Source organism: Neomonachus schauinslandi, chromosome 4 (genome assembly GCF_002201575.2).
Source record: "Neomonachus schauinslandi chromosome 4, ASM220157v2, whole genome shotgun sequence".
In the NCBI taxonomy this organism is placed as follows: Eukaryota; Metazoa; Chordata; class Mammalia; order Carnivora; family Phocidae; genus Neomonachus; species Neomonachus schauinslandi.
Genome location: NC_058406.1, coordinates 188174891 through 188184182, shown reverse-complemented (window position 1 = coordinate 188184182; position 9292 = coordinate 188174891). Strand labels below are relative to the sequence as shown.

Genomic DNA, 9292 nt, shown 5'->3' with positions numbered 1-9292 from the left:
CTGAGACAGTAAATGTAGGAGCCAGGATAACCTCGAAGTATCAGAAACTAAGGAAGTACCAAGAAAAACCCCACAAAGATGACGTGATGTCAACGGAAGACAGGAGCCAATGGAAAGTGCTGGTAAAAATGAACGATGTGTTCAAAAGAAACCACAGGCCCAAAATGGAGTCACTTATGTTAAGAGACCCAGGTCAGCAAACGAGGACTTACTACCTAACCCAACTGCAGTTTCACACACCCCCACCTCTATGTAAACTTTAACCAGTCAACCTGGAAAATGTACTGAATGGCCCCTTCCGTTCCCCTTAGGAGGGTGACCTTGCCTAAAACAGTGCATCCTTTGCTAATGATTTCCTTTTTTCAATTACCTGTCTGCTTTTAAAAGCCTTTCCTTCCATGCAGCTCAAAGGAGGTCCTTTCTATTTACTAGATGGGCTGCTGCCCAATTCATGAACTGTTCAATAAACCCAGTGTGATCTTTTAAATTACTTAGTTGTATTTTTTATTAACAGATTACACAGGTTTTTACAATTGGGATTGAATAGACCTGTCCTAACAGAATTCCAAATAATAGATGTAGACACTCAGCCATCCATCAAGGAGGAGAAACTAACTCCCCCTCCCAAAGTGTGTGGGCTCCGCACAGTGTCTTCCTGCTCACAAAGACACACCATATGCACATGGGAAAGAGTAACTTCATGATGGGGAAGCCTGGAAGACCAACACTGCCTCAGCCAGGTGACCAACGTTAACATGGACAGTGACAGGTGTTCCCTTGTTGTAGAGTGATGACAGAGCACTTTACCTCCGTGATCCACTTCTTCGAAACCTACAACCCCAGTCTAACAATGAGAAAAACAAGTAAATCCCAATGCAGGTCTATGTACAAAATGCCCGACAAGTCCTCCTCAACATGGTCAAGGTCACTGAAACAAGTCTGAGGTACTGTCACAACTAAGGAGAGCCTAAAGAGATGTGATGACCACATGTCACGTGGTGCCCTGCATGGGATCCTGGAGCCAGAAAAGGTAGAACAGAAGGAACCTGAATGAAGTACGGACTTTAGTAAATAATAATGTATCAACATTTGTTCTTCAATTGTGACAATTCTGAAGAAAAACAGAGAGTAGAAATCAAAGGTCAAATAAGAGAAACCTATTGCATCGGACTGGAAGCCTAGAGGAAATGGGTGATTTCCTAATAAAAATGCACAATAACAATATGGACCCTAAAATAAGGAAAAAACAAGCAGACCAATTAGCCATCCAGAGGCCTCTTCCTCCTGCTGGTTCACCCCTCACTGTTCTGGAACTGCCCTGAGACCTGACCCCACCTACTGTCTTCCTCTCTGCCAGCCATGGCCCGCCCAGTGAGGACACCATGCACGGGGAGTCTCAGGGACTGTTGATCCTGATGTGTCACCTAGCACTTTGGATGGCAAGGGACTGGACATACTTACTGAAGTAAAAGAAATTAATACTTTTAAATGGTAGAAATACATGATTACTTGCAAGAGGCAAGTTAAGAGTGGGTTTAGACCTGGCAGTACCAGGGGCTCACACTCTCACAGTATGATCTGGACTCTCTCCAATCCTCCATCCTGCTAAGTGTTCTGGACATTCACAGGCATAGCTCTTTCACTGCATCTGGGGCCTCCAGCAACTGCAGGCTGACACCCACTCATCATCTAGTCTACTGGGAAGCGTTTTTCCTTCCCTTGAGTTCCAAGAAAAGTCACAGCCTTAAGTATCTTTGGTCTTGGGACACATTCTCATCCTTGAAGCCATCTGAGCACCCAGAAGATGGGAGCATGGGGTTGGCTAGACTTGGATCATACACCCACCTTCAAGGAGGGTGGAATGTGGAGGTCTATACTCTGGAACTCTTTGGATGCTCAGTGAATCAGTGGGAGGCTCAAGGATTATTCCACAGCCCAGAATCCACACTTGGCATGTTTTCTAGAGGCCACAGACCTGCTGGAAGACACAGTTGTTCCTATATCCTTGATTCTTTTTTTTTTTTTTACGATTTTATTTATTTGACAGAGAAAGAGACAGCTAGAGCAGGAACACAAGCAGGGGGAGTGGGAGAGGGAGAAGCAGGCTTCCTGCCAAGCAGGGAGCCCGATGTGGGACTCGATCCCAGGACCCTGGAATCACGACCTGAGCCGAAGGCAGATGCTTAACGACTGAGCCACCCAGGCGCCCCCTATATCCTTGATTCTTGATGCCCTCACCAACTACCTTGCCTGGTTAATTCCTACTCATTCACTTCCCACCTTGAAAATGTTATTGCACTTGAATAAAATTTGCCTCGTTGATTTAACAAATCCAATGAGGTTACCAAAAATGTTTTGCAGGGTGTTGATGTCTCAGAAATGGGAAGGTTCAAAAGGCTGAAGAGACCTAGGAGCTGTCTAGCTACTGAAAAATATGCTAAATGAGACCTAAGAGCAGCCGTGGATTCTTTAAATTAGTTTTCAAATGTGTCTGTTTTGTATAGGAAGTGATAGGAAACTCAGAGAAGCATCAAGAGGGTTAGATAAACAGGTTTGAGGCCTACTAAGCCTCCAGGACAATGTCACACTACAGAATTGGCCTCCAAACTGTACAGGAAGTTGGTGCCACCCCAAAATCCCTATCAATGGCATTGTTCAGAGACGACAATGGGACAAGGACACTACCACACTGCTGTCAGGAATAAGTGAGGGGAAACTGCCATCTTATGGCAGAATTTACTAACTAAAGTTGGCAAAATAGTTTTGTTTTTTATTCAGAATTTATATTGTTTAAACTTACAGTAGAAATTCACACGGGGGATAAGAAATTAATGAATATTGACCTAGTAAAAGTAAAGGTAAATATATTTTAAACTTAGGAGGATTTACCATTGGTGATTTGGCTTTTCTTCTTTTTTGACATAATAGGAAATTTTTCCAATACAGTGAAGAGAATGGTGTGGTGAATGCCATGTACATATCATTTAGACTTAATTATTAATAATTAGCTATATTTGCTTCACATTTTTATATTGTAAAATATTATAAATTACAGACATAACAACACTGCACAGCTAACTCTTTCAGTATGCACTTCTAAAAATACCAGCACAATTTTCCACAGAACCACAATACCGTTATTGAACCTAATAAAAATCAACTATTCTCGGGCGCCTGGGTGGCTCAGATGGTTAAGCATCTGCCTTCGGCTCAGGTCATGATCCCAGGGTCCTGGGATCGAGTCCCGCATCGGGCTCCCTGCTCCTTGGGAGCCTGCTTCTCCCTCTGCCTCTCTCTCTCTCTGTCTCTCATGAATAAATAAAATCTTAAAAAAAAAAAAAATCAACTATTCTCACATATCATCAGTGTTTGATTGGGGGGGGTTTCCAAAAACCAATCAATATCAGAAGGCAAACCTAAGACATAACCAGAAGAAATGATATTTTCAAGTCTAAGAATCTATTACAATTTCCCCATGAAAGACAAAATAAATACCTCCCTTATACACTTAAGAGGAAATATTTTTTCCATAAAATTATCCGGGAATGGGCAATGTAAACCTAAAATTATGCATGAAGGAACTTCCCTGTAGCTGTGTGGAGAACTATGTCCAAATGTTCCAATGCAACTGTGTTTTTTAGTGGGAATATGTAAGAATTACTGAACCTGAGACATTACATCTCTGGTTTCTCATCACACAGACGCCTGTGTGAAGTGTGCAATCACTATGCAAACAGTAAGAGAGATTGCCACCCCCCAAAAACTGTGATCTTTCTGGTTTTTTACTTGGGGGGTCTTTGTAAAGCTCTGAGTCGATCAACAACCAATCCCTCAGCTACATCCTCCTCATCTCCCTCGCCCTGTGCCTCCTCTGCTCCTTACTCTTCATTGACCCCCAACACAGCCACCTGCATCCTCTGGCAATCCACATTTAGTGTGTGTTTACCATAGGTCTTTCCATTATTTTGGCCAAAACCATCATTGTGGTCATGGCTTTCAGGTTCACCACACCAGGAAGGAAAGTGAGGTGCCATGGGGCCTCTAATTCTGGCATTCCCTAATGCAAGTGACTCTAATCTGGCTAGGAAGGTCTCCCGGCTTCAATGACACATATGCTCTGAGCCGAGATATGCAATCTTTTACAAAATTCTGCAAATCTCTCCTTACCAGGTGTGCAGTGATCTCATTTTACGTTCCATTTTTTGAACCACTTCTCTGTCACTAGGCTTTATTTCACTTTCCTATTTTCCTCATTTAAAAAAGTCTTTCCCACACTCCAGTCTCAAACAGGTCTTTCTACTTTTTTCCCAGCATTCCTAAAGGTTAGTTTACAGCTTTCTATCTTCTACTCCTCTGGAATTCACTACTGAGAATTTTAAGAAACTAGCATTCCCTTTTTTTTTTTTAATTTCAATTCAACTAGCGAACACATAATACATCATTAGTTTTTGATATAATATTCGTGACTCTTTAGTTGCACATAACACCCAGTGTTCATCACGTCACATGCCCTCCTTAATGCCCATCACCCAGTTACCCCAACCCCCCCATCCACCTCCCTTTCCACAACCCTCAGTTTTTTTCCTGGAGCCAAGAGTCTCTCATGGTTTGTCTCCCCTTCTAAGTAAAATGACAGGAAAAGGGCTGAGTGTCACCTGTTTCTGAAGCTCCCCATGTGGGGTGTCCACATGACCAGAGATTGGGGGGGGGGGACAACTGAGCCAAGGACTGGAAGGGCAGAACTGGAGAGAGTTTCAGGCCAGAGGGCCCAGCTTTTGGTGAGTCCCACAGGGGCACAGCAAGTGGGCAAACTAAGCTGGGGGCTTCCTGGGAACCCCAAGATACCTGGGGCATGTGCAGTTGCACGTGGGCATTAAAGGGGCTTCCAAAACCTTGGGGGATGTGAGCGTATCCTGGCCAGACACCCATAAGGTAGGTGATACACCTCTGTTTTTCAGGAGACAATGGGACTCAAAAAAGGGGGAGGACCCCCAGCTGCTAGAAAGAATATAGTCCTTGGAATAGGCCATGGGGAACTGAGCAAGTGCTGATAAAAGTTTGTAGAACAAGGACGCCTGGGTGGCTCAGTCAGTTGAGCATCTACCTTTGGTTCGGGTCATGCCCAGAGTTCGGGGATGGAGTCCCACATCGGGCTCCCTGCTCAGCGGAAGGTCTGCTTCTCCCTTTCCCTCCGCCAGTCCCCCTGCTCGTGCGCTCTGTCAAATAAATAAAACCTTAAAAAAAAAAAAGTTTGCAGAACAAATGATCATCGTCCAGTGGTATTTGTATCAGACATGTGGGTGTATCTGCAAAGGTCACTAGGAAGAACCAAACATGAGCTGCAGAGCCATGGAGCTGCAGTTGAGACCCCCACAGAGCAGTGCCTGTTGCATAGACCAGAACACCGAGGCCTGAGAGTGGTGTAGGTAGGCCAGTTAACCTCACCTAGCACCACCTATACCCACCCCATTTATAGATGGGTGAACTGCAGCCAGGGTAAGGGGTGTGACTTAGCTGTGGTTGCCCAACATGCAAGCCATGGATGAAACACCACCAAGAACACAGCTGGGTACAAGCTAAAGGAGCATCCTGAGTAGAAAAATGACCTAAGGGGGAAGCAGGGTTGATGGCCCAGAGGCTAAACAGTGCCCTCCCATCTCTTGTCTTCAGATGATTCCTGTTTCCCATTCTCCATGCACCATGTTTCCCAAAGTCCAAGACCTGCTACAAGTGGACTTTTAGTGAACATCATACCAGGATTGAAACCGTTGAGGCAGGACTGAGTTGGTTATCTCAGGAGCAGACAAGAAGCCAGCAAGGTGGGAACAAGAAAAGGGGGCCACATCAGAGAGGTGGTCAGGAGCCTAAATGTGTGCAGGCCCTAAGTGGGACCTTGTCCACCAGCCTTCGCATTGTATCCTAGGTACAATAAAGTCACTAGATTAGAGAAACAGGACCCAATCGATATACATGGAGGACCACTGGCTGCACTGAACACACAAGAGGCAAAAGCGATGTATTGACACTAACCGGGAGGCTCACACAGCAGTCAGGGGAAGAGCCAGGGCCAGGACTAGAATGCCAAGCAATGAAGAGAAAGCACAAAAGATCAGAGATTTAGCTTGAAGACAGAACTCACATACCAGCTAAAGTACTGAACACTTGTATGGGAGAAGGAAAGCAAGAAAGGATGACACAGGTGTTTGGCCTAATCAACTAGGTGGGCAGTAGGGCCATTCACTCAAAAGCAGAAGACAAAGGGAGATTTAGGGGCCAATCAAATGTTTTGGACACGTCAAGTTTGAAATGCCCATGAAACATCAAAGGAGAAATGCTGGGTAGGCAGCTGGGCTCCAGGTTATCTATCTAGTCTGGGATGCAAGCTTGGGAGACACCAGCAAAGATGGCATCACAACTGCATTAAGCCACCCCGATTCGATGCAAGAAAAGTTCTGGGTCTATCACTTGGAGCAGCCAAGGTCTGGAGAGGTCATCTACTGAGGCTCAGCCCCGGTCTTCAGCCAGGATTGTGAGGACAAGCTCTCTGCTCCTAAGAACAAAGCCTGGACTTCTGGGAGCCACAATGGCTCCCTGAGGATGACATATGCTCAGGAATGAGGGCAATACTAAGGACCAAGAGTTGTGGTGAGCCTGGAACCCAACCATGCCAGACGCCTGCCTCATCTGTACTCAGATGGGTTAGCACTCACATGGATTCACTAATCCATTTTTACCAAAAATAGTTTTATTAGTGCAACGTGACATTATGACATAAAGCACTACACCATTTGACAGGGCATTGGAGCACCAGTATACAGTTATATAGCTTCCTCAGTAGTCCTTACTACAAACAGCTGCTTAATCTCAGCCTAAAGACTGAGTAAAACATTCTTTCTACAACATGCTGAACACTCACTTCAGGTTATTGTAGAAGCTTTTTCAAACGGACCTCCTTCTTCTGAAAGGAAGAACATTTCATCTGAAAATCTACAAATGGGTCTTGTACTTATCTGACAGTACCCAATAGGCTGGTCTCACATGGGTCCCACGGCCATGGCACCAGATCGAATGACCAGCCATGGACAGAACAACCCCACATCTGTCTGACAGAGCATTCCTGGAAAGGCTCTGCACTCAAGACAAACCCCCACACTACCTGGGCAGGGGAAGTGTTCCAGGATGGAAGACAAGCTAAAAGAAATTGAACCTAAAGTCTTTATCAGGAGTGTCCAGGGTGGCCTTGGCTACCCCCGCCTGGCGAGGCCTGCAGACCCTTCCACTCTTCTTTCTGGTGGCCTCACCTACAGGCTGCACTTGTGCTGTGCGGGCTGCTGTGGGGGAGGGGACAGACGGTGTCAGAACAGAACAGCTAACATTACCTGCGCCCATTCAACTCTAACCCCTTGGGACAGAAAACTGATGCACTCCTCAAAATTTTAGGGAAGGTATTATCATCAAACTCCGCTTAGAGACAGGAGCACCTGGGTGCCTCAGTTAAGCTTCCAACTCTTGATTTCAGCTCAGGTCATGATCTAAGGGTCAGGAGATCCAGTCCCCCATAGAGCACAAGGCTCTGCTCTCATCGGGGAGTCAGCTTGAGATTCTCTCTCTCCCACTGCCCCTCCCCACCAAGCGCTGTCTGTCTCTCTCTCTCTCTCTCTCTAAAACAGCCCCAGCTTCTTCTCTCCCTGCTCTCCCAGGCCTCCGTGAGTCGGTGTCCTCCCCCTGCCCGCCCCCGCCAGCCCTGTTACTCTGGGCTTCTTCCTGTCACTCCCTGGGCTCTTCCTCCCTACCCCCTGGAATCAACTCCTCACCAGTTCTGAGTCCCCGAAGGGCCTCGCACCGCTCAGCTTCCATCTGAGCCCTGTAGTCCCCAAACAAGGAATGCATCAGCTGCCTCTTCCGGGGCAGGGGGGTTCTTTCGCTGCGAAGGGTTCGGATTGCCCCAATAGCCTGCTCTTCTGAAAATAAAAACAAATGACTAGTAACCTCTGTCCTCACCTCCTGCCGTCCTACAGCAATGACAACTCCATCCCGTGGCACCACCCGCAGGCCATAGCAGCACCATCGCAGGGCTCCTCCCCCCCAACTCGACAGAAAGGCTCCTCACTCTGTTTCGGACTGGGTCTCTGCATCTTGAGGCCCAGCTCCAGCTGTTCCACACACCACGCCAGTTCCCGGGCCAGCTGCTCCGCCTGTGATGAATTGGGGAGAGTGGCTATGAGACGGCAGCAGGACCCCGCGGCCTCCAGCCCCATCTCACAGGGACCCCTCCCACCCTCCCGTCCCATCCCTCTCCCTGCCTTAACGCCGAAACTCCGAGACCACACGCACCGGCCAACGCACTCACACCCGGGATGCATCGGGGATCGCCACCCTTCCCGACCGAGGCCCGCCTTGCCTGAGCCTCCGCGCTTAGGGGCGCTTCCTCTGAGGCCGGCTTTTCTGAGACCTTCCCGCCTCCATTCGCCACAGAGGCCCCATTCCGGATTTTCTTCTTCTTTTGCTTCTTGGAGGCTGCGGCGCCTCCGCGGCGTTCGGGGTGCTCCCCGGGGGCGGTGTCACTGCACGTGGAGAGCCCTAAGCAGAGACCGACCGGAGAGGGCCTGATGGCGGAAGGACTCGGGGCGTTGGGAAGCGATCCAGGGGGCCGGGGGCTGCGGGGCGCGCGGGCGGTACCTGGGCCTTCGGTCGCTGATTTCTCCCGAGCAGGATGTCCTAGGGCCTGGAGAAAGGGGGGGGCAGCAAGGGGTCACGGGGGGGCACCGAACTGCCCAAGACCCTGGCATCCCCACGATTTCTCGGCTCAGCTCACCGCCATGCGCCGCCGTCGCCGCCGGAGATTACGTAGGGCCTGAGGTCCGACGCCAAATTCCCTCCTCCGGAAACGCGTCTGCGGCGCCGAGTTCCGCTGGGCGCGGACGGCGCAGTGGGCAGGCCCCGCTCTGGATGGAAGGACAATCCCCAAACGAGGGAATTCTCTCAAAGCTCACCTAGTGGGGAGAGAAAAGCCGTCACAGAGAAGCGTCGTGAATAGCGGCCGAAACGGGACGGCGAGTGGTCAGCAAAGACCTCCGGTGCAGCAAAGACCCGTGGCGGGCCGGCGGGACTGGTCGGTTAGCGGGAAGGAGGCCGGGGACAGGGGTCGCGGTGCAAGGCGAGGTCGGAGAGTTGGGCGAGATCCGGTCATGCAGGCGCCGAAGGATACCTGCTCTCAGCTTTGATTTTGAGCGTAAGGGGAAGAGACGTTCATCCGAAGAGTGATGGGGTCCTACTCAGATGTGTGTTTCAA

The 9292-nt window shown here is 48.8% G+C and overlaps 1 protein-coding gene across 2 annotated transcripts; it reads right to left on the bottom strand.

Annotated features, from left to right (window-relative positions):
• Positions 1-6788: 6788 nt before the first annotated feature.
• C4H8orf33 (chromosome 4 C8orf33 homolog) lies at positions 6789-8836 on the bottom strand. Of its 2 annotated transcripts, XM_021688564.1 has the most exons (6): positions 8816-8827; positions 8680-8725; positions 8402-8580; positions 8111-8195; positions 7815-7961; positions 6789-7331 (listed from the first exon to the last, which is right to left on the bottom strand). In XM_021688564.1, exons 1-6 carry the CDS (start codon positions 8819-8821, stop codon positions 7192-7194), a joined length of 603 nt encoding a protein of 200 aa, XP_021544239.1. In that variant the 5' UTR covers positions 8822-8827; the 3' UTR covers positions 6789-7191. The 2 variants fall into 2 exon arrangements, with proteins under 2 accessions (XP_021544239.1, XP_021544238.1); XM_021688563.1 differs by having other exon boundaries at positions 8402-8725; positions 8816-8836.
• Positions 8837-9292: the final 456 nt, after the last annotated feature.